This window comes from Pelophylax lessonae, assembly GCF_965119305.1.
Source record: "Pelophylax lessonae genome assembly, chromosome: 11".
Lineage (NCBI taxonomy): Eukaryota > Metazoa > Chordata > Amphibia > Anura > Ranidae > Pelophylax > Pelophylax lessonae.
The window spans coordinates 236,520,829-236,545,071 of NC_138778.1; the positions used below are offsets into that span (position 1 = coordinate 236,520,829).

The 24,243-nt window shown below is 56.2% G+C and overlaps 1 protein-coding gene across 1 annotated transcript in view; it reads left to right on the forward strand.

The window, feature by feature from the left end:
* The window catches only part of FAM20A (FAM20A golgi associated secretory pathway pseudokinase), a 61,123-nt gene that overhangs the window by 26,095 nt on the left and 10,785 nt on the right, over positions 1 to 24,243 (forward strand). The window contains exons 3-7 of the mRNA XM_082271688.1: positions 4,001 to 4,051; positions 13,209 to 13,287; positions 13,393 to 13,485; positions 13,562 to 13,674; positions 17,242 to 17,422. Coding sequence (XP_082127814.1) covers positions 4,001 to 4,051; positions 13,209 to 13,287; positions 13,393 to 13,485; positions 13,562 to 13,674; positions 17,242 to 17,422 — 517 coding nt within the window. The remainder of the gene's footprint in view (positions 1 to 4,000; positions 4,052 to 13,208; positions 13,288 to 13,392; positions 13,486 to 13,561; positions 13,675 to 17,241; positions 17,423 to 24,243) is intronic.

Consider the following 24,243-nt stretch of genomic DNA (forward strand, 5'->3'; position numbering starts at 1 on the left):
CCCCCCCAGGCACCTCTATGGGGACTATTCCACCCAGGCACCTCTATGGGGACTATTCCACCCCCCCTGACACCTCTATGGGGACTATTCCACCCCCCCTCCCCTCCGACACCTCTATGGGGACTATTCCCCCCAGGCACCTCTATGGGGACTATTCCCCCCAGGCACCTCTATGGGCACTATTCCCCCCAGGCACCTCTATGGGGACTATTCCACCACCGTGACACCTGTATGGGGACTATTCCACCCCCCCGACACCTGTATGGGGACTATTTCACCTCCCCCGACACCTCTATGGGGATTATTCTATCCCTATCCCCCTTTCCCCCCCCCCCCAACTCCTCTATGGGGACTATTCTGCCCCCTCCCCCAACACCTCTATGGGGACTTTACCACCCCCCCTCCCCCCCAACACCTCTATGGGGACTATTCAACCCTCCCCAACACCTCTATGGGGACTATTCCACCACACCTCCCCCCCCCCGACACCTCTATGGGGACTATTTCACCCCCGACACCTCTATGGGGACTATTCCCCCCCCTCCCCCCGACACCTCTATGGGGACTATTCCTCCCCCCGACACCTCTTTCGGGACTCTGCCGTCCCTCCTACCCCACAACACCTCTATGGGGACAATTCGACCTCCCCCCGATACCTCTCTGGGGACTATAACAACCCCCCAACACCTCAATGGGGACTATTCAACCATCCCCACAGCTCTATGGGGACTATTCCACCACCCTCCCCCCGACACCTATATAGAGACTATTCCACCCCCCCCCCTCCTTCCCGACACCTCTATGTCGACTATTCCACCCCCCCCTCCTTCCCGACACCTATATAGAGACTATTCCACGCCCCCTCCTTCCCGACACCTCTATGGGGACTATTCCACCCCCCCTTCCCCCTACACCTCTGTGGAGAGTAATCCATCCCCCCTTGGCACCTCTATGGGGACTATTTCACCCCCCTCCCCCCAACACCTCTATGGGGACTATTTCCCCCCCCTCCCCACAACACCTCTATGGGGACTATTTCACCCCCTCCCCCCAACAACTGTACGGGGACTATTCCACCACCCTACCCCCCAACACCGCTATGGGGACTATTCCACCCCTCCTACCCAAACACCTCTATGGGGACTATTCCACCCCCCCCCCCCCCCCGACACCTCAATTAGACTAGTCCACCCCCCCCCGACACCTCTATGGGACTATTTCACCGCCCCTGGACACCTCTATGGGACTATTCTACCCCCCCCCCCCCTAACACCGTGATGGGACTATTCCACCCCCCTGGCACTTCTATGGGAGATATAAGCACGTTTTCTTGGAGCTCTGACACGTCGCACATGTTGTATGGAAGAGATCAGACAGTGCAGATGACACCTGTGATTAACAAGTCTCCTCTAATTATACGTCTGCCAGATCCACCATTCACACTGATCATTAACTGTCTCCGGTGCCTTCACTGCATGCATGATAGACCTCTCTCCAGAGGACAGAGGTGCAATACTCTGCATCAGTATGGATCATCAGTATCAGTATGGATCTGTCCGGAGGGGGGTGACAGTGCAGGTGAAGGGCAGAGGGGGGTGACAGTGCAGGTGAAGGGCAGAGGGGGGTGGCAGTGAGCAGAGGGGAGCGGTAGTAGGCAGAGGGGTGGTAGTGGGCAGAGAGGGGCGGTAGGGGGCAGAGGAGAGAGGTGGTGGGCAGAGGAGAGTGGTCAGAGGGGGGTGGTAGTGGGCAGAGGAGATCAGTAGTGGACAGAGGGGAGGTGGTAGTGAGCAGAGGGAGGTGGTAGTGGGCAGAAGGGAGTGGTGGTGAGCAGAGGGGATCGGTAGTGCACAGAAGGGAATGGTAGTGGGCAGAGGGGAGCGGTAGTGGGCAGAGAGGGGCTGTAGTGGGTAGAGAGGAGTGGTAGTGTGCAGAGAGGAGCGGTAGTGCACAGAGGGGAGCGGTAGTGGGCAGAAGGGAATGGTAGTGGGCAGAGGGGAGCTGTAGAGGGGAGAGGTAGTGGGCAGAGGGGAACAGTGGTGGGCAGAGGGGGTAATAGTGGACAGAGAAGGGTGGTAGAGGACAGAGAGGGGCGGTAGAGGACAGTAAGGAGTGGTAGTAGGCAGAGGGGAGCAGTAGTGGAAAGAGAGGGGCAGTAGTGGGCAGAGGGGAGTGGTAGTGGGCAGAGGGGAGTGGTGGAGGGCAGAGAGGGGCGGTGGTGGGCAGAGGGGGGCAGCAGTGGCCAAAGGGGAGTGGTAGTGAGTAGAGGGGAACAGTAGCAGAGGGGGGGGTGTTAGTGAGCAGAGGAGAGCAGTAGTGAAAAGAGAGGGGTGCGATAGTGGACAGAGGGGTTCGGTAGTGGACAGAGGGGGCGGTAGTGGACACAGGGGGGCGGTAGGGGACACAGGGGGTGGTAGGAGGCAGAGGGGAGCAGTGGTGGGCAGAGAGGGGCAGTGGTGGGCAGAGAGGGGCCATAGTGGGCAGAGGAGAGCGATAGTGGGCACAGGGGAGTGGTAGTGGGCATAGGGGGGGTAGTAGTGGACAGAAGGCAGCGGTAGTGGGCAGAGAGGGGTGGTAGTGGGCAGAGAGGGGTGGTAGTGGGCATAGAGTGGGCAGTAGTGTACAGAGGGGAGCGGTAGTGGGCAGAGAGGAACGGTAGTGAACAGGGGGAGCGGTAATGGGCAGATGGGGGGGTAGTGGACAGAGGGGAGCGGTATTGGGCAGAGAGGAACGGTAGTGAACAGGGGGAGCGGTAATGGGCAGAGGGGAGCGGTATTGGGCAGAGAGGAACGGTAGTGAACAGGGGGAGCGGTAATGGGCAGAGGGGGGGTAGTGGACAGAGGGGAGCGGTAGTGGGCAGAGAGGAACGGTAGTGAACAGGGGGAGCGGTAATGGGCAGAGCGGGGGTAGTGGACAGAGGGGAGCGGTATTTGGTAGAGGGGAGCGGTAGTGGAGAGAGGGGGCAGAGAGGAGCGGCAGTGGACAGAGGGGAGCGGTAGTGGACAGAGGGGGCAGAGAGGAGCGGCAATGGACAGAGGGGAGCAGTAGTGGACAGAAGGGGCAGAGAGGAGCAGCAGTGGACAGAGGGGAGCGGTAGTGGGCAGAAGGGAGCGGTAGCTGACAGAGGGGGCAGAGAGGAGCGGCAGTGGACAGAGGGGGGCGGTAGTGGACAGAGGGGGAAGAGAGGAGCGGCAGTGGACAGAGGGGTGTGGTAGCTGACAGAGGGGGCAGAGAGGAGCGGCAGTGGACAGAGGGGGGCGTTAGTGGACAGAGGGGGCAGAGAGGAGCAGCAGTGGACAGAGGGGAGTGGTAGCTGAAAGAGGGAGCAGAGAGGAGCGGCAGTGGACAGAGGGGAGTGGTAGTGGACAGAGGGGGAAGAGAGGAGCGGCAGTGGACAGAGGGGAGCGGTAGTGGACAGAAGGGGCAGAGAGGAGTGGCAGTGGACAGAGGGGAGCGGCAGTGGACAGAAGGGGCAGAGGGGAGCGGCAGTGGACAGAGGGGAGCGGCAGTGGACAGAGGGGAGCGGCAGTGGACAGAGGGGAGCGGTAGTGGACAGAGGGGGCAGAGAGGAGCGGCAGTGGACAGAGGGGAGTGGTAGTGGACAGAGGGGGCAGAGAGGAGCGGCAGTGGACAGAGGGGAGCAGTAGTGGACAGAAGGGGCAGAGAGGAGCGGCAGTGGACAGAGGGGAGCGGTAGTGGACAGAGGGGGCAGAGAGGAGCGGCAGTGGACAGAGGGGAGCGGTAGTGGACAGAAGGGGCAGAGAGGAGCGGTAGTGGACAGAGGGGAGCGGTAGTGGGCAGAGGGGGGCGGTAGTGGACAGAGGGGGCAGAGAGGAGCGGCAGTGGACAGAGGGGAGTGGTAGCTGACAGAGGGGGCAGAGAGGAGTGGCAGTGAACAGAGGGGGGCGGTAGTGGACAGAGGGGGGCAGAGAGGAGCAGCAGTGGGCAGAGGGGGGCGGTATAACTCCATGTGTTTGATCCTCTTGCTCTCCATGTCTTGCAGAATACAGTCCGGATGAGAAGGCTCTGAACGGAGAGTGTGACTGCAGCCAGAGTAAGTGATCTTCCACAGCAGCCAATCAGAGCTTTGCAGGAAGGGGTCACACAATCAGTTTGGTTTGATCCCACCAGTGCGGTTCGTGCCACTAAATCTCTCCAACTGTCTACTTCCCATAAAGGGGTGATTTGGGGTGTTTGTACTGTCCTGGCGATTTTGGGCCTCAAGAAATGAGATTAGCCGTCAGTACATTGGGATTGATCGATTTTCAGGTATGCAGAATAATATACAGAGAGAGAGAGGGGGAGGGGGTATATATACATACAGTGCCTTGAAAAAGTATTCACACCCCTTGAAATTTCCATTTTGTCATGTTACAACCAAAAACGTAAATGTATTTTATTGGGATTTTATGTGATAGACCGACACAAAGTGGCCATAATTGTGAAGGGGAAGGAAAATGATAAATGATACAAATAAATCTGTGAAAAGTGTGGCTGCGTGTGACGGGAGTCACTTTGGTTGGGGGGCTCGTGGAACCCAGATTACTTTAGAGAGGTCAGGAAACTCTTTGTCCAGCTTCTCCGGCCCCTCTTATGTGTAAGTCACCCTGTGTCTATTAGGGGCACAGGGTGACCAAGAGCCCCAGTCTGGTCTGCACTAATCATACTCACTGTACAACCACACCGGACTCAGCATTTTCGTGTGACCCCGGTTATCCTGGGTTCTATATGTGTGGTTTGTGTGACCCCGGTTATCCTGGGTTCTATATGTGTGGTTTGTGTGACCCCGGTTATCCTGGGTTCTATATGTGTGGTTTGTGTGACCCCGGATATCCTGGGTTCTATATGTGTGGTTTGTGTGACCCCGGTTATCCTGGGTTCTATATGTGTGGTTTGTGTGACCCCGGTTATCCTGGGTTCTATATGTGTGGTTTGTGTGACCCCGGTTATCCTGGGTTCTATATGTGTGGTTTGTGTGACCCCGGATATCCTGGGTTCTATATGTGTGGTTTGTGTGACCCCGGTTATCCTGGGTTCTATATGTGTGGTTTGTGTGACCCCGGTTATCCTGGGTTCTATATGTGTGGTTTGTGTGACCCTGGTTATCCTGGGTTCTATATGTGTGGTTTGTGTGACCCCGGTTATCCTGGGTTCTATATGTGTGGTTTGTGTGACCCCGGTTATCCTGGGTTCTATATGTGTGGTTTGTGTGGAAAGAATGAAGGGCCTCTTTCACTTGGGGCAATAATATTTCTGAACAATGTCCCTCAGGAAATATATAAAGATAACAATTTCACTTTCAGATTGCTTGAATATTGTTGGATCAAGTGCCTGTATTCCATTGTTCTATTGTTTCTGTCTGCCTTAAGATCAACCTATTATGGGATGTACGTATGTGTGTATGTGGATTGGCTGCTAAGGGGGTTGTCCCACAGTGTATATCTCTTTGTGCCTGTGTTTTTAATAAACCGTTCTTATCCGAGAAGGTGAAGGTTCCTTAACTTGTACAAGCTAAGTTGTCGGCTAGGTTTGTATGGGGGCGGCTAGGATGTGATATCTATGTTCATGACTGCAAGGAAGCCGTATACTGACGGAAGACCACAAGTACAGTGTGGGTTGAGGTTCCGTTACATTGGTGGCAAATTGTTGGGATGTTTCCTGCAGTCTGGGACATCCAAACCTCCATCGGGATCCAAGGTCCGGATAGCAGAAGAGGAGAGGTACAGATATCAGCCTCCATGGAAGAGGAATTCGGAAGGAGGTTGCGAGAGATGCAGATACAGCACAGGGGACCATTGTCAGAGAAGGTCCTGCTAGGATGGCATGATTCTGTGCGCTTGGATCTCTGGAAGGAAACGCTAGTTCCTGAACAGCGCCACCAGGGAAAAATCCTCCCCTCCATCCAGAAGAGGTACTGGTCGCAGTACGGACAGCTGAGTTAAACAGGCTGGTCTGGGCAGAGATGCGGTTGGAAGAGAGCTATAGAGCCCTCCGGTGGCATGTATCCCAAACATGCCCTTGGATAGCAGATGATAGCCCAACGGAAGGCTTTGGCTATGGTGGACTGTTGTATGAGAAGCTGTCAGGGGACCCTAACTTTGGGAACGAGTTGGAGTGGCGGTTAGAGGAAATTATGCATTACAGAGAAAAGATTCTGAACATCTCGGAAGTGTTCTGGGCACTGGAAGATATGGAGTTTCTGACCGTTCAGGAATGGGAGCTGGAGATCGCCTACAGAAGACTGCTAGACTCTGCTCAGCGCCAGGGCTGGGCTCTCCTTGCCTGGGAATGTCCAGAAGTACCAGCTGACTGTCTGGAAATCCTGACTGAAGAATAGACAATGTGGCACAGTAATAGTGTGCGTTGCTCACCTGCACCCACGGTCTTGGATGCGGAGGTCTTATGGTGGATGCAGCGAGTGCTGACAACAGGGCAGGGCAGAGATCTGTTAGCCTCTGCCCAGCATGGATAACATCTTTGGAATGAGTCTTCAAAATTGTAAAGGGTGCCTTAAAAAAAAAAAAGGTTGAGAAACACTGGTTTAGGGCGGTGTGCCTCCAGGAGCCGACATTTAGGGCGGCGTGCCTAGAGGAGCCGACGTTTAGACCTGCGTGCCTCCAGGAGCCAACATTATGACCTATGTGCCTCCAGGAGCCACCGTTTAGGGCGGTGTGCCTCCGGGTATAGATGTGTAGGGCTGCGTGCCTCCAGGAGCCGACGTTTAGGGCTGCGTGCCTCCAGGTATAGATGTTTAGGGCGGAGTGCCTCCAGGTACAGAGGTTTAGGGCTTCATGCCTCTAAGGGCTAACGTTTACGGTGGTGTGCCTCCGGGTAAAGACGTTTAGGGAGGCGTTCCGCCAGGTATAGACGTTTAGGGTGGCGTGCCTCCAGGTATAGACATTTAGGGTGGTGTACCTCCAGGTATAGACGTTTAGGGTGGCGTGCCTCCAGGTATAGACATTTAGGGAGGCGTACCTCCAGGTATAGACATTTAGGGAGGCGTACCTCCAGGTATAGACATTTAGGGAGGCGTGCCTCCAGGTATAGATGTTTAGGGTGGTGTGCCTCCGGGTATAGACGTTTAGGGTGGCGTTCCTCCAGGTATAGACGTTTAGGGTGGTGTGCCTCCGGGTATAGACGTTTAGGGAGGCGTGCCTCCGGGTATAGACGTTTAGGGTGGCGTTCCTCCAGGTATAGACGTTTAGGGTGGCGTGCCTCTGGGTATAGACGTTTAGGGTGGTGTGCCTCCGGGTATAGACGTTTAGGGAGGCGTGCCTCCAGGTATGGACGTTTAGGGAGGCGTACCTCCAGGTATAGACGTTTAGGGAGGCGTTCCTCCAGGTATAGACGTTTAGGGTGGCGTGCCTCCAGGTATAGACGTTTAGGGTGGCGTGCCTCCGGGTATAGACGTTTAGGGAGGCGTGCCTCCGGGTATAGACGTTTAGGGTGGCGTTCCTCCAGGTATAGACGTTTAGGGTGGCGTGCCTCTGGGTATAGACGTTTAGGGTGGTGTGCCTCCGGGTATAGACGTTTAGGGAGGCGTGCCTCCAGGTATGGACGTTTAGGGAGGCGTACCTCCAGGTATAGACGTTTAGGGAGGCGTTCCTCCAGGTATAGACGTTTAGGGTGGTGTGCCTCCGGGTATAGACGTTTAGGGAGGCGTGCCTCCGGGTATAGACGTTTAGGGTGGCGTTCCTCCAGGTATAGACGTTTAGGGTGGCGTGCCTCTGGGTATAGACGTTTAGGGTGGTGTGCCTCCGGGTATAGACGTTTAGGGAGGCGTGCCTCCAGGTATGGACGTTTAGGGAGGCGTACCTCCAGGTATAGACGTTTAGGGAGGCGTTCCTCCAGGTATAGACGTTTAGGGTGGCGTGCCTCCAGGTATAGACGTTTAGGGTGGTGTGCCTCCGGGTATAGACGTTTAGGGAGGCGTGCCTCCAGGTATGGACGTTTAGGGAGGCGTACCTCCAGGTATAGATGTTTAGGGTGGCGTTCCTCCAGGTATAGACGTATAGGGTGGCGTGCCTCCAGGTATAGACGTTTAGGGTGGCGTGCCTCCAGGTATAGACGTTTAGGGTGGCGTGCCTCCAGGTATAGACGTTTAGGGTGGCGTTCCTCCAGGTATGGACGTTTAGGGAGGCGTGCCTCCAGGTATAGACGTTTAGGGAGGCGTGCCTCCAGGTATAGACGTTTAGGGAGGCGTACCTCCAGGTATGGACGTTTAGGGTGGTGTGCCTCCGGGTATGGACGTTTAGGGTGGCGTTCCTCCAGGTATGGACGTTTAGGGTGGCGTTCCTCCAGGTATGGACGTTTAGGATGGCGTGCCTCCAGGTATAGATGTGTAGGGCTGCGTGCCTCCAGGAGCCGACGTTTAGGGCTGCGTGCCTCCAGGTACAGAGGTTTAGGGCTTCATGCCTCTAAGGGCTAACGTTTACGGTGGTGTGCCTCCGGGTAAAGACGTTTAGGGAGGCGTTCCGCCAGGTATAGACGTTTAGGGTGGCGTGCCTCCAGGTATAGACATTTAGGGAGGCGTGCCTCCAGGTATAGACGTTTAGGGTGGTGTGCCTCCGGGTATAGACGTTTAGGGAGGCGTGCCTCCGGGTATAGACGTTTAGGGTGGTGTGCCTCCGGGTATAGACGTTTAGGGAGGCGTGCCTCCGGGTATAGACGTTTAGGGTGGCGTGCCTCTGGGTATAGACGTTTAGGGTGGCGTGCCTCCGGGTATAGACGTTTAGGGAGGCGTACCTCCAGGTATAGACGTTTAGGGTGGTGTGCCTCCGGGTATAGACGTTTAGGGAGGCGTACCTCCAGGTATAGACGTTTAGGGTGGTGTGCCTCCGGGTATAGACGTTTAGGGAGGCGTTCCTCCAGGTATAGACGTTTAGGGTGGTGTGCCTCCGGGTATAGACGTTTAGGGAGGCGTACCTCCAGGTATAGACGTTTAGGGTGGTGTGCCTCCGGGTATAGACGTTTAGGGAGGCGTGCCTCCAGGTATAGATGTTTAGGGTGGTGTGCCTCCGGGTATAGACGTTTAGGGTGGCGTTCCTCCAGGTATAGACGTTTAGGGTGGTGTGCCTCCGGGTATAGACGTTTAGGGAGGCGTGCCTCCGGGTATAGACGTTTAGGGTGGCGTTCCTCCAGGTATAGACGTTTAGGGAGGCGTGCCTCCGGGTATAGACGTTTAGGGTGGCGTTCCTCCGGGTATAGACGTTTAGGGAGGCGTACCTCCAGGTATAGACGTTTAGGGTGGTGTGCCTCCGGGTATAGACGTTTAGGGAGGCGTACCTCCAGGTATAGACGTTTAGGGTGGTGTGCCTCCGGGTATAGACGTTTAGGGAGGCGTACCTCCAGGTATAGACGTTTAGGGAGGCGTTCCTCCAGGTATAGACGTTTAGGGTGGCGTGCCTCCAGGTATAGACGTTTAGGGTGGTGTGCCTCCGGGTATAGACGTTTAGGGAGGCGTGCCTCCAGGTATGGACGTTTAGGGAGGCGTACCTCCAGGTATAGATGTTTAGGGTGGCGTTCCTCCAGGTATAGACGTTTAGGGTGGCGTGCCTCCAGGTATAGACGTTTAGGGTGGCGTTCCTCCAGGTATGGACGTTTAGGGAGGCGTACCTCCAGGTATGGACGTTTAGGGAGGCGTACCTCCATATATAGATGTTTAGGGTGGCGTTCCTCCAGGTATGGACGTTTAGGGAGGCGTACCTCCATATATAGATGTTTAGGGTGGCGTTCCTCCAGGTATAGACGTTTAGGGAGGCGTACCTTCAGGTATAGATGTTTAGGGTGGCGTACCTCCAGGTATAGACGTTTAGGGAGGCGTACCTCCAGGTATAGACGTTTAGGGAGGCGTACCTCCAGGTATAGACGTTTAGGGTGGCGTACCTCCAGGTATAGACGTTTAGGGAGGCGTACCTCCAGGTATAGACGTTTAGGGAGGCGTACCTCCAGGTATAGACGTTTAGGGAGGCGTACCTCCAGGTATAGACGTTTAGGGAGGCGTACCTCCAGGTATGGACAATTAGGGTGGAGTTCCTCCAGGTATAGACGTTTAGGGTGGCGTACCTCCAGGTATAGACGTTTAGGGAGGCGTACCTCCAGGTATAGATGTTTAGGGTGGCGTTCCTCCAGGTATAGACGTTTAGGGAGGCGTGCCTCCAGGTATGGACGTTTAGGGAGGCTTACCTCCAGGTATGGACGTTTAGGGAGGCGTACCTCCAGGTATAGACGTTTAGGGTGGTGTGCCTCCGGGTATAGACGTTTAGGGAGGCGTTCCTCCAGGTATAGACGTTTAGGGTGGTGTGCCTCCGGGTATAGACGTTTAGGGAGGCGTACCTCCAGGTATAGACGTTTAGGGTGGTGTGCCTCCGGGTATAGACGTTTAGGGAGGCGTACCTCCAGGTATAGACGTTTAGGGAGGCGTACCTCCAGGTATAGACGTTTAGGGTGGTGTGCCTCCGGGTATAGACGTTTAGGGAGGCGTTCCTCCAGGTATAGACGTTTAGGGTGGTGTGCCTCCGGGTATAGACGTTTAGGGAGGCGTACCTCCAGGTATAGACGTTTAGGGTGGTGTGCCTCCGGGTATAGACGTTTAGGGAGGCGTACCTCCAGGTATAGATGTTTAGGGTGGTGTGCCTCCGGGTATAGACGTTTAGGGAGGCGTACCTCCAGGTATAGACGTTTAGGGAGGCGTTCCTCCAGGTATAGACGTTTAGGGTGGCGTGCCTCCAGGTATAGACGTTTAGGGTGGTGTGCCTCCGGGTATAGACGTTTAGGGAGGCGTGCCTCCAGGTATGGACGTTTAGGGAGGCGTACCTCCAGGTATAGACGTTTAGGGTGGCGTGCCTCCAGGTATAGACGTTTAGGGTGGCGTTCCTCCAGGTATGGACGTTTAGGGAGGCGTACCTCCAGGTATGGACGTTTAGGGAGGCGTACCTCCATATATAGATGTTTAGGGTGGCGTTCCTCCAGGTATAGACGTTTAGGGTGGCGTACCTCCAGGTATAGATGTTTAGGGTGGCGTACCTTCAGGTATAGATGTTTAGGGTGGCGTACCTCCAGGTATAGACGTTTAGGGAGGCGTACCTCCAGGTATAGATGTTTAGGGTGGTGTGCCTCCAGGTATGGACGTTTAGGGAGGCGTGCCTCCAGGTATAGACGTTTAGGGTGGTGTGCCTCCGGGTATAGACGTTTAGGGAGGCGTTCCTCCAGGTATAGACGTTTAGGGTGGTGTGCCTCCGGGTATAGACGTTTAGGGAGGCGTACCTCCAGGTATAGACGTTTAGGGTGGTGTGCCTCCGGGTATAGACGTTTAGGGAGGCGTGCCTCCAGGTATAGATGTTTAGGGTGGTGTGCCTCCGGGTATAGACGTTTAGGGTGGCGTTCCTCCAGGTATAGACGTTTAGGGTGGTGTGCCTCCGGGTATAGACGTTTAGGGAGGCGTGCCTCCGGGTATAGACGTTTAGGGTGGCGTTCCTCCAGGTATAGACGTTTAGGGAGGCGTTCCTCCAGGTATAGACGTTTAGGGTGGCGTGCCTCCAGGTATAGACGTTTAGGGTGGTGTGCCTCCGGGTATAGACGTTTAGGGAGGCGTGCCTCCAGGTATGGACGTTTAGGGAGGCGTACCTCCAGGTATAGACGTTTAGGGTGGCGTGCCTCCAGGTATAGACGTTTAGGGTGGCGTTCCTCAAGGTATGGACGTTTAGGGAGGCGTACCTCCAGGTATGGACGTTTAGGGAGGCGTACCTCCAGGTATGGACGTTTAGGGTGGCGTACCTCCAGGTATAGACGTTTAGGGTGGTGTACCTCCAGGTATAGATGTTTAGGGTGGCGTTCCTCCAGGTATAGACGTTTAGGGTGGCGTACCTTCAGGTATAGATGTTTAGGGTGGCGTACCTCCAGGTATAGACGTTTAGGGAGGCGTACCTCCAGGTATGGACGTTTAGGGTGGAGTTCCTCCAGGTATGGACGTTTAGGGAGGCGTGCCTCCAGGTATAGACGTTTAGGGAGGCGTACCTCCAGGTATAGACGTTTAGGGTGGCGTACCTCCAGGTATAGACGTTTAGGGAGGCGTACCTCCAGGTATAGATGTTTAGGGTGGCGTTCCTCCAGGTATAGACGTTTAGGGAGGCGTGCCTCCAGGTATGGACGTTTAGGGAGGCGTACCTCCAGGTATAGACGTTTAGGGAGGCGTACCTCCAGGTATAGACGTTTAGGGTGGCGTTCCTCCAGGTATAGACGTTTAGGGAGGCGTGCCTCCAGGTATGGACGTTTAGGGAGGCTTACCTCCAGGTATGGACGTTTAGGGAGGCGTACCTCCAGGTATAGATGTTTAGGGTGGCGTTCCTCCAGGTATAGACGTTTAGGGAGGCGTGCCTCCAGGTATGGACGTTTAGGGAGGCTTACCTCCAGGTATGGACGTTTAGGGAGGCGTACCTCCAGGTATAGATGTTTAGGGTGGCGTTCCTCCGGGTATAGACGTTTAGGGTGGCGTTCCTCCAGGTATAGATGTTTAGGGAGGCGTACCTCCAGGTATAGATGTTTAGGGAGGCGTGCCTCCAGGTATGGACGTTTAGGGAGGCGTACCTCCAGGTATGGACGTTTAGGGTGGCGTGCCTCCAGGTATAGACGTTTAGGGTGGCGTTCCTCCAGGTATAGACGTTTAGGGTGGCGTACCTCCAGGTATAGACGTTTAGGGTGGCGTTCCTCCAGGTATAGACGTTTAGGGTGGCGTACCTCCAGGTATAGACGTTTAGGGTGGCGTTCCTCCAGGTATAGACGTTTAGGGTGGCGTGCCTCCAGGTATAGACGTTTAGGGAGGCGTGCCTCCAGGTATGGACGTTTAGGGTGGAGTACCTTCAGGTATAGACGTTTAAGGAGGGCCCCCATGATTGGATGTACAATGGCCCCCCTGATTGGATGTACAATGGCCCCCCATGATTGGATGTACAATGGCCCTCCTGATTGGATGTACAATGGCCCCCCATGATTGGATGTACAATGGCCCCCCATGATTGGATGTACAATGGCCCCCCATGATTGGATGTACAATGGCCCCCCATGATTGGATGTACAATGGCCCCCCTGATTGGATGTACAATGGCCCTCCTGATTGGATGTACAATGGCCCTCCTGATTGGATGTGATTGGATTGTTGAGGCAGGGATGGTAATAGATTGTTTCACAATCTCTTTCGTATCTCTTCTTTGTAGTTGTGAAGCCAAGCGGGACTCACCTGAAGTTGGTTCTGCGTTTCCAGGATTTCGGGAAAGCCATGTTTAAGCCAATGAGGTATTGGAGTCAGATCTCTGCGTTATGACCCCCCCCCCCCCCCCAGTTGTAGCCCTCACTTTCCTTGCTCTTTGAAGTGCTAGCTCTTGTGTTCTCCATCCTAAGGCAGAGCCGAGATGAGCAAACCCCAGAAGATTTCTTTTACTTTGTGGACTTCCAGCGACACAACGCGGAGATAGCGGCCTTCCACCTGGACCGGTAAGTCCTTCAGGAACTCTTTCCTCGCGTTGTAATGGTTTCCTCCAGTGATGATTCTCGTCTTTTCCCTCTCCAGGGTTCTGGACTTCCGGCGAGTTCCTCCGGTTTCTGGCCGATTAGTCAATGTGACCCGCGACATCCTGGAGGCCAGCAATGCTTATTTGGACAATGTCTTCTTCGTCTCTCCAGGTATGGGGGTGGGCATTGACCCTGAGAGAAATCCATAGAGACGGGGATCCTGTGCGATCTCCATAGAGACGGGGATCCTGTGCAATCTCCATAGAGACGGGGATCCTGTGCGATCTGCATAGACGGGGATCCTGTGCGATCTCCATAGAGACGGGGATCCTGTGCGATCTCCATAGAGACGGGGATCCTGTGCAATCTCCATAGAGACGGGGATCCTGTGCAATCTCCATAGAGACGGGGATCCTGTGCGATCTGCATAGACGGGGATCCTGTGCGATCTCCATAGAGACGGGGATCCTGTGCGATCTCCATAGAGACGGGGATCCTGTGCAATCTCCATAGAGACGGGGATCCTGTGCGATCTGCATAGACGGGGATCCTGTGCGATCTCCATAGAGACGGGGATCCTGTGCGATCTCCATAGAGACGGGGATCCTGTGCAATCTCCATAGAGACGGGGATCCTGTGCAATCTCCATAGAGACGGGGATCCTGTGCGATCTGCATAGACGGGGATCCTGTGCGATCTCCATAGAGACGGGGATCCTGTGCGATCTCCATAGACGGGGGATCCTGTGCGATCTCCATAGACGGGGATCCTGTGCGATCTCCATAGACGGGGATCCTGTGCGATCTGCATAGACGGGGATCCTGTGCGATCTGCATAGACGGGGATCCTGTGCGATCTGCATAGACGGGGATCCTGTGCGATCTCCATAGAGACGGGGATCCTGTGCGATCTCCATAGACGGGGGATCCTGTGCGATCTCCATAGACGGGGGATCCTGTGCGATCTCCATAGACGGGGATCCTGTGCGATCTCCATAGACGGGGATCCTGTGCGATCTGCATAGACGGGGATCCTGTGCGATCTGCATAGACGGGGATCCTGTGCGATCTGCATAGACGGGGATCCTGTGCGATCTCCATAGAGACGGGGATCCTGTGCGATCTCCATAGACGGGGGATCCTGTGCGATCTCCATAGACGGGGATCCTGTGCGATCTCCATAGACGGGGATCCTGTGCGATCTCCATAGACGGGGATCCTGTGCGATCTGCATAGACGGGGATCCTGTGCGATCTGCATAGATGGGGATCCTGTGCGATCTCCATAGAGACGGGGATCCTGTGCGATCTCCATAGAGACGGGGATCCTGTGCAATCTCCATAGACGGGGATCCTGTGTGATCTCCATAGACTGGGATCCTGTGCGATCTCCATAGACGGGGGATCCTGTGCGATCTCCATAGACGGGGGATCCTGTGCGATCTCCATAGACGGGGGATCCTGTGCGATCTCCATAGACGGGGGATCCTGTGCGATCTCCATAGAGACGGGGATCCTGTGCGATCTCCATAGAGACGGGGATCCTGTGCGATCTCCATAGAGACGGGGATCCTGTGCGATCTCCATAGAGACGGGGATCCTGTGCGATCTCCATAGAGACGGGGATCCTGTGCGATCTCCATAGACGGGGGATCCTGTGCGATCTCCATAGACGGGGGATCCTGTGCGATCTCCATAGACGGGCATCCTGTGCGATCTCCATAGACGGGGATCCTGTGCGATCTCCATAGACGGGGATCCTGTGCGATCTCCATAGACGGGGGATCCTGTGCGATCTCCATAGACGGGGATCCTGTGCGATCTCCATAGAGACGGGGATCCTGTGCGATCTCCATAGACGGGGGATCCTGTGCGATCTCCATAGACGGGGATCCTGTGCGATCTCCATAGACGGGGGATCCTGTGCGATCTCCATAGACGGGCATCCTGTGCGATCTCCATAGACGGGGATCCTGTGCGATCTCCATAGACGGGGATCCTGTGCGATCTCCATAGAGACGGGGATCCTGTGCGATCTCCATAGAGACGGGGATCCTGTGCGATCTCCATAGAGACGGGGATCCTGTGCGATCTCCATAGAGACGGGGATCCTGTGCGATCTCCATAGAGACGGGGATCCTGTGCGATCTCCATAGAGACGGGGATCCTGTGCGATCTCCATAGAGACGGGGGATCCTGTGCGATCTCCATAGAGACGGGGGATCCTGTGCGATCTCCATAGACGGGGATCCTGTGCGATCTCCATAGATACGGGGATCCTGTGCGATCTCCATAGAGACGGGGGATCCTGTGCGATCTCCATAGACGGTGATCCTGTGCGATCTCCATAGAGACGGGGGATCCTGTGCGATCTCCATAGACGGTGATCCTGTGCGATCTCCATAGAGACGGGGATCCTGTGCGATCTCCATAGAGACGGGGATCCTGTGCGATCTCCATAGAGACGGGGATCCTGTGCGATCTCCATAGAGACGGGGGATCCTGTGCGATCTCCATAGACGGGGATCCTGTGCGATCTCCATAGAGACGGGGATCCTGTGCGATCTCCATAGACGGTGATCCTGTGCGATCTCCATAGACGGGGGATCCTGTGCGATCTCCATAGAGACGGGGGATCCTGTGCGATCTCCATAGACGGTGATCCTGTGCAATCTCCATAGAGACGGGGGATCCTGTGCGATCTCCATAGACGGGGATCCTGTGCGATCTCCATAGACGGTGATCCTGTGCGATCTCCATAGAGACGGGGGATCCTGTGCGATCTCCATAGACGGGGATCCTGTGCGATCTCCATAGAGACGGGGATCCTGTGCGATCTCCATAGAGACGGGGATCCTGTGCGATCTCCATAGAGACGGGGATCCTGTGCGATCTCCATAGAGACGGGGATCCTGTGCGATCTCCATAGACGGTGATCCTGTGCGATCTCCATAGAGACGGGGGATCCTGTGCGATCTCCATAGACGGTGATCCTGTGCGATCTCCATAGAGACGGGGGATCCTGTGCGATCTCCATAGACGGGGATCCTGTGCGATCTCCATAGACGGGGATCCTGTGCGATCTCCATAGAGACGGGGATCCTGTGCGATCTCCATAGACGGGGATCCTGTGCGATCTCCATAGAGACGGGGGATCCTGTGCGATCTCCATAGACGGGGGATCCTGTGCGATCTCCATAGACGGGGGATCCTGTGCGATCTCCATAGATGGGGATCCTGTGCAATCTCCATAGACGGGGATCCTGTGCAATCTGCATAGACGGGGATCCTGTGCGATCTGCATAGATGGGGATCCTGTGCGATCTGCATAGATGGGGATCCTGTGCGATCTCCATAGAGACGGGGATCCTGTGCGATCTCCATAGAGACGGGGATCCTGTGTGATCTCCATAGAGACGGGGATCCTGTGCGATCTCCATAGATGGGGATCATGTGCGATCTCCATAGACGGGGATCCTGTGCGATCTCCATAGACGGGGGATCCTGTGTGATCTCCATAGACGGGGGATCCTGTGCGATCTCCATAGACGGGGGATCCTGTGTGATCTCCATAGAGACGGGGATCCTGTGCGATCTCCATAGACGGGGGATCCTGTGCGATCTCCATAGACGGGGGATCCTGTGTGATCTCCATAGACGGGGGATCCTGTGCGATCTCCATAGACAGGGATTCTCCTCCTCTATTTGGGGATCACTGATGTCCTCCTTTCTCTCCTCAGCGGGAAATGTCTGCTTCTTTGCGAAGTGTCCGTACATGTGTAAGACGGAGTACGCGGTGTGTGGGAACCCCCATACATTGGAGGGGTCGCTCTCCACATTCCTGCCTCCCCTGACCTTTGCACCCCGCCTGTCCGTGCCGAGCCCCTGGATCCGCTCCTACACCTTCACCGGGAAGGAAGAGTAAGTCGCACAAAATGGTCCAATCAGCTCCTACAAGTTATACTGATCATACCCCCCCCCCTCAACTAACCATGGTCATAGTGACCCCCCCCCCCCCTCAACTAACCCTGGTCCTAGTGACCACCCCCCAACTAACCCTCAAAATAGTAACCCCCCCTCCCCCCCACTAACCCTCAAAATAGTAACCCCCCCCCTCCCCCCAACTAACCCCGGTCATAGTGACCCCCCTCCCCCCCAACTAACCCTCAAAATAGTAACCCCCCCTCCCCCCAACTAACCCTCAAAATAGTAACCCCCCCTCCCCCCAACTAACCCTGGTCATAGTGACCCCCCCCCCCAACTAACCCCGGTCATAGTGACCCCCTTCCCCCCCAACTAACCCCGGTCATAGTGACCCCCTTCCCCCCCAACTAACCCCGGTCATGGTGACCCCCTTCCCCCCAACTAACCCTGGTCCTAGTGACCACCCCCCAACTAACCCCGGTCATAGTGACCCCCCTTCCCCCAACTAACCCTCAAAATAGTAACCCCCCTCCCCCCAACTAACCATGGTCATAGTGACCCCCCCTCCCCCCAACTAACCCTCAAAATAGTAACCCCCCCTCCCCCCAACTAACCCCGGTCATGGTGACCCCCTTCCCCCCAACTAACCCCGGTCATGGTGATCCCCCCAACTAACCCTGGTTATAGTGACCCCCCTAACTAACCTCGGTCCTAGTGACCCCCCCAACTAACCCTGGTCCTAGTGACCCCCCTAACTAACCTCGGTTCTAGTGACCCCCCCAACTAACCCTGGTCCTAGTGACCCCCCCAACTAACCCTGGTTATAGTGACCCCCCCAACTAACCCCGGTCCTAGTGACCCCCCTAACTAACCTCGGTCCTAGTGACCCCCCCAACTAACCCTGGTCCTAGTGACCCCCCCAACTAACCCTGGTTATAGTGACCCCCCCAACTAACCCCGGTCCTAGTGACCCCCCAACTAACCCTGGTCATAGTGACCCCCCCCTCCCCCCAACTAACCCTCAAAATAGTAACCCCCCTCCCCCCAACTAACCATAGTCATAGTGACCCCCCCTCCCCCCAACTAACCCTCAAAATAGTAACCCCCCCTCCCCCCAACTAACCCCGGTCATGGTGACCCCCCCAACTAACCCTGGTTATAGTGACCCCCCTAACTAACCTCAGTCCTAGTGACCCCCCCAACTAACCCCGGTCCTAGTGACCCCCCAACTAACCCTGGTTATAGTGACCCCCCTAACTAACCTCGGTCCTAGTGACCCCCCCCAACTAACCCCGGTCCTAGTGACCCCCCCAACTAACCCCGGTCATGGTGACCCCCCCCCAACTAACCCCGGTCCTAGTGACCCCCCCAACTAACCCTGGTCATGGTGACCCCCCCCAACTAACCCCGGTCCTAGTGACCCCCCCCAACTAACCCCGGTCCTAGTGACCCCCCCCCAACTAACCCTGGTTATAGTGACCCCCCCAACTAACCCCGGTCATGGTGACCCCCCCCAACTAACCCTGGTTATAGTGACCCCCCCAACTAACCCCGGTCCTAGTGACCCCCCCAACTAACCCCGGTCATGGTGACCCCCCCCCAACTAACCCCGGTCATGGTGACCCCCCCCCAACTAACCCCGGTCATGGTGACCCCCCCCCCAACTAACCCTGGTCCTAGTGACCCCCCCAACTAACCCTGGTTATAGTGACCCCCCCAACTAACCCCGGTCATGGTGACCCCCCCCAACTAACCCCGGTCATGGTGACCCCCCCCAACTAACCCTGGTCATGGTGACCCCCCCAACTAACCTCGATCCTAGTGACTCCCACTCTAACCCTGGTCCTATTGACCCCCCTAACTAACCCTGGTCCTAGTGACCCCCCCAACTAACCCTGGTTATAGTGACCCCCCCCAACTAACCCCGGTCCTAGTGACCCCCCCCAACTAACCCTGGTTATAGTGACCCCCCAACTAACCCCGGTCATGGTGACCCCCCCAACTAACCCCGGTCATGGTGACCCCCCAACTAACCCCGGTCATAGTGACCCCCCCAACTAACCCCGGTTCTAGTGACCCCCCCAACTAACCCCGGTCCTAGTGACCCCCCCAACTAACCCCGGTCATGGTGACCCCCCCCCAACTAACCCCGGTCATGGTGACCCCCCCCAACTAACCCTGGTCCTAGTGACCCCCCCCAACTAACCCCGGTTATAGTGACCCCCCCAACTAACCCCGGTCATGGTGACCCCCCCAACTAACCCCGGTCATGGTGACCCCCCCAACTAACCCCGGTCATGGTGACCCCCCCAACTAACCCCGGTCATGGTGACCCCCCCAACTAACCTTGGTCCTATTGACCCCCCTAACTAACCCTGGTCCTAGTGACCCCCCCCAACTAACCCCGGTCCTAGTGACCCCCCCCAACTAACCCTGGTTATAGTGACCCCCCCAACTAACCCCGGTCATGGTGACCCCCCCAACTAACCCCGGTCATGGTGACCCCCCCAACTAACCTCGATCCTAGTGACTCCCACTCTAACCCTGGTCCTATTGACCCCCCTAACTAACCCTGGTCCTAGTGACCCCCCCCAACTAACCCTGGTTATAGTGACCCCCCCAACTAACCCCGGTCATGGTGACCCCCCCCAACTAACCCCGGTCATGGTGACCCCCCCCAACTAACCCCGGTCATGGTGACCCCCCCAACTAACCTCGATCCTAGTGACTCCCACTCTAACCCTGGTCCTAGTGACCCCCCCCAACTAACCCTGGTTATAGTGACCCCCCCAACTAACCCCGGTCCTAGTGACTCCCCAACTAACCCTGGTCATGGTGACCCCCCCTTCCCCCCATGTACAGGTCATGTGACGGTCACCCTGGAGAAGGGCTGACGGGGTTTATCCTTGCTGGTACTTGTAGTTCTGAGGTAGTGGGGGAGGCGCGGTTTCCTGAGTGGCTCCAGATGTGACTTCCCACAATTCTCAGTCAGTGCGCCGCCAGATGTTCCAGCTGCAGCTGAAAAAGATTTAACCCTCCCCCGTCCAGGGGCCCCTTCTATAGATCTGAGCATTTCTATTCCTGTAAAATCTAGTGTGTAGGATGGCCGCATGGAGTGTGTAGGATGGCCGCATGGAGTGTGGATGATGGCCGCATGGAGTGTGTAGGATGGCCGCATGGAGTGTGGAGGATGGTCGCAAGGAGTGTGTAGGATGGCCGCGTGGAGTGTGTAGGATGGCCGCATGGAGTGTGTAGGATGGCCGCATGGAGTGTGTAGGATGGCCGCATGGAGTGTGTAGGATGGTCGCAAGGAGTGTGTAGGATGGCCGCATGGAGTGTGTAGGATGGCCGCATGGAGTGTGGATGACGGCCGCATGGAGTGTGGATGACGGCCGCGTGGAGTGTGTATGACGGCCGCGTGGAGTGTGGATGACGGCCGCATGGAGTGTGTATGATGGCTGCATGGAGTGTGGAGGAAGGCCGCATGGAGTGTGTAGGATGGCCGCGTGGAGTGTGGATGACGGCCGCGTGGAGTGTGGATGACGGCCGCGTGGAGTGTGGATGACGGCCGCGTGGAGTGTGTATGACGGCCGCGTGGAGTGTGGATGACGGCCGCATGGAGTGTGTATGATGGCTGCATGGAGTGTGGAGGAAGGCCGCATGGAGTGTGTAGGATGGCCGCGTGGAGTGTGGATGACGGCCGCGTGGAGTGTGGATGACGGCCGCGTGGAGTGTGGATGACGGCCGCGTGGAGTGTGGATGACGGCCGCGTGGAGTGTGTAGGATGGCCGCGTGGAGTGTGGAGGATGGCCGCATGGAGTGTGGAGGATGGCCGCATGGAGTGTGTAATGTGCCAAAGTATTCACACCCCTTGAAATTTTCCACATTTTCTCGTGTTACAACCATAGGTGGACAGCCATGTCTTGGTAGGGGCCCGGCTGGTCAGTTTAGGTGGACGGCCATGTCTTGGTAGAGGCCCCGCCGGTCAGTTTAGGTGGACGGCCATGTCTTGGTAGGGGCCGGCCGGTCAGTTTAGGTGGACGGCCATGTCTTGGTAGGGGCCGGCCGGTCAGTTTAGGTGGACGGCCAGGGGCCCGACCGGTCAGTTTAGGTGGACGGCCATGTCTTGGTAGGGGCCGGCCGGTCAGTTTAGGTGGACGGCCATGTCTTGGTAGGGGCCTGGCCGGTCAGTTTAGGTGGACGGCTATGTCTTGGTAGGGGCCAGCCGGTCAGTTTAGGTGGACGGCCATGTCTTGGTAGGGGCCGGACGGTCAGTTTAGGTGGACGGCCATGTCTTGGTAGGGGCCAGCCGGTCAGTTTAGGTGGACAGCCATGTCTTGGTAGGGGCCGGCCGGTCAGTTTAGGTGGACGGCCATGTCTTGGTAGGGGCCGGACGGTCAGTTTAGGTGGACGGCCATGTCTTGTTAGGGGCCGGCCGGTCAGTTTAGGTGGACGGCCATGTCTTGGTAGGGGCCGGCCGGTCAGTTTAGGTGGACGGCCATGTCTTGGTAGGGGCCTGGCCGGTCAGTTTAGGTGGACGGCCATGTCTTGGTAGGGGCCGGCCGGTCAGTTTAGGTGGACGGCCATGTCTTGGTAGGGGCCGGCCGGTCAGTTTAGGTGGACGGCCATGTCTTGGTAGGGGCCTGGCCGGTCAGTTTAGGTGGACGGCCATGTCTTGGTAGGGGCCCGGCCGGTCAGTTTAGGTGGACGGCCATGTCTTGGTAGGGTTGCAGTTGTGCCATACTCTTTCCATTTTCCCATGATGGATTGAACAGCGCTCCGTGAGATGGTCAAAGCTTGGGAGATTTTTTTATAACCTAACCCTGCTTTACACTTCTCCACAACCTTATCCCTGACCTGTCTGGGGGGTTCCTTGGCCTTCATGATGCTGTTTGTTCACTAAGGTTCTCTAACAAACCTCTGGGGGCTTCACAGAACAGCTGTATTTATACTGAGATTACATTACACACAGGGGGTTTCTATTTACTAATTAGGTGACTTCTGAAGGAAATTGGTTCCATTAGATTTTAGTTAGGGGTATCAGAGTAAAGGGGGGTGAATACAAATGCAGCCACACTTTTCACAGATTTATTTGTATCATTTATCATTTTCCTTCCACTTCACAATTATGGCCACTTTGTGTCGTCTATCACATAAAATCCAAATAAAATACATTTACATTTTTGGTTGTAACATGAGAAAATGTGGAAAATTTCAGGGGGGGTGAATACTTTTTCAAGGCTCTGTATGATGGCTGCATGGAGTGTGGATGATATTTGGTACCCCTACTGTACGTGATGGGAAGATATGTTGGACCCAGAGACCCCTCTATACAGAAAGGCATGAGACTAAAATCTGTATTCGGGAATGGGGGGGGGTTTCTGTATTTGGAGATGAGGGGGCTTCAGTATCCGAGGATGGGGGAGGTTCTGTATTCAGGGATGGGGGGGTCATATTTGGTGATGGGGGGGTTTCAGTATTCAGGATGTGGGGGGTTCAGTATTGGGGGGTGGGGGGGTTTTAGTATGCAGGGATGGGGGGGGTCAGTATTCTGGGGTGGAAGGGTTCAGTAATTAGGGATGGTTCAGTATTCAGGGATGGGGGTGGGTCTGTATTTAGGGATGGGGGGGGGTTGTATTTGGTGATGGGTAGGGTTCAGTATTCTAGGATGGGGGTTCAGTAATCGGGGATGGGGGGGTTCAGTATTCAGGGATGGGGGTGGGTCTGTATTTAGGGATGGGGGGGGGTTGTATTTGGTGATGGGTAGGGTTCAGTATTCTGGGATGGTGGTTCAGTATTGGGGGGTGTGGGATTTCAGTATTCAGGATGTGGGGGGTTCAGTATTGGGGGGGTGGGGGGGGGGGGTTTAGTATTCAGCGATGGGGGGGTTTTAGTATTCTTGGGTGGGGGATTCAGTAATTGGGGATGGGGGGGTGGGTCAGTAATTGGGGATGGGGGGTGGTTCAGTATTCTGGGGTGGGAGGGTTCAGTAATTGGGGATGGGGGGTGGTTCAGTATTCTGGGGTGGGAGGGTTCAGTAATCGGGGATGGGGGGGTCAGTATTCTGGGATGGATGCAGGGGGGGGGTTCAGGATTCTGGGATGGCGGGGGTTCAGGATTCTGGGATGGATGTGGGGGGGGGAGGTCCAGTATTCTGGGATGGATGCAGGGGGGGGTTCAGGATTCTGGGATGGCGGGGGTTCAGGATTCTGGGATGGATGCGGGGGGGGGGGGGTTCAGGATTCTGGGATGGATGTGGGGGGGTTCAGGATTCTGGGATGGATGTGGGGGGGGTTTAGTAATCCGGGATTGGGGGGATTCAGGATTCTGGGATGGTGGGGGTTCAGGATTCTGGGATTGATGTGGGGAGGGGGATTCAGTAATCTGGGATGGGGGGGGTTCAGTAAACCGGGATGGCGGGGGTTCAGGATTCTGGGATGGATGTGGGGGGGTTCAGGATTCTGGGATGGATGTGGGGGGGGTTCAGTAATCCGGGATTGGGGGGGATTCAGGATTCTGGGATGGTGGGGGTTCAGGATTCTGGGATTGATGTGGGGAGGGGGATTCAGTAATCTGGGATGGGGGGGGTTCAGGATTCTGGGATTGATGTGGGGAGGGGGATTCAGTAATCTGGGATGGCGGGGGTTCAGGATTCTGGGATGGATGTGGGAGGGGGGGGATTCAGTAATCCAGGATGGGGGGGTTCAGTATTCTGGGATGGATGCGGGGGGGGTTCAGTAATCCAGGATGGGGGGGGTTCAGAATTCTGGGATGATGTGGGGAGGGGGATTCAGTAATCTGGGATGGCGGGGGTTCAG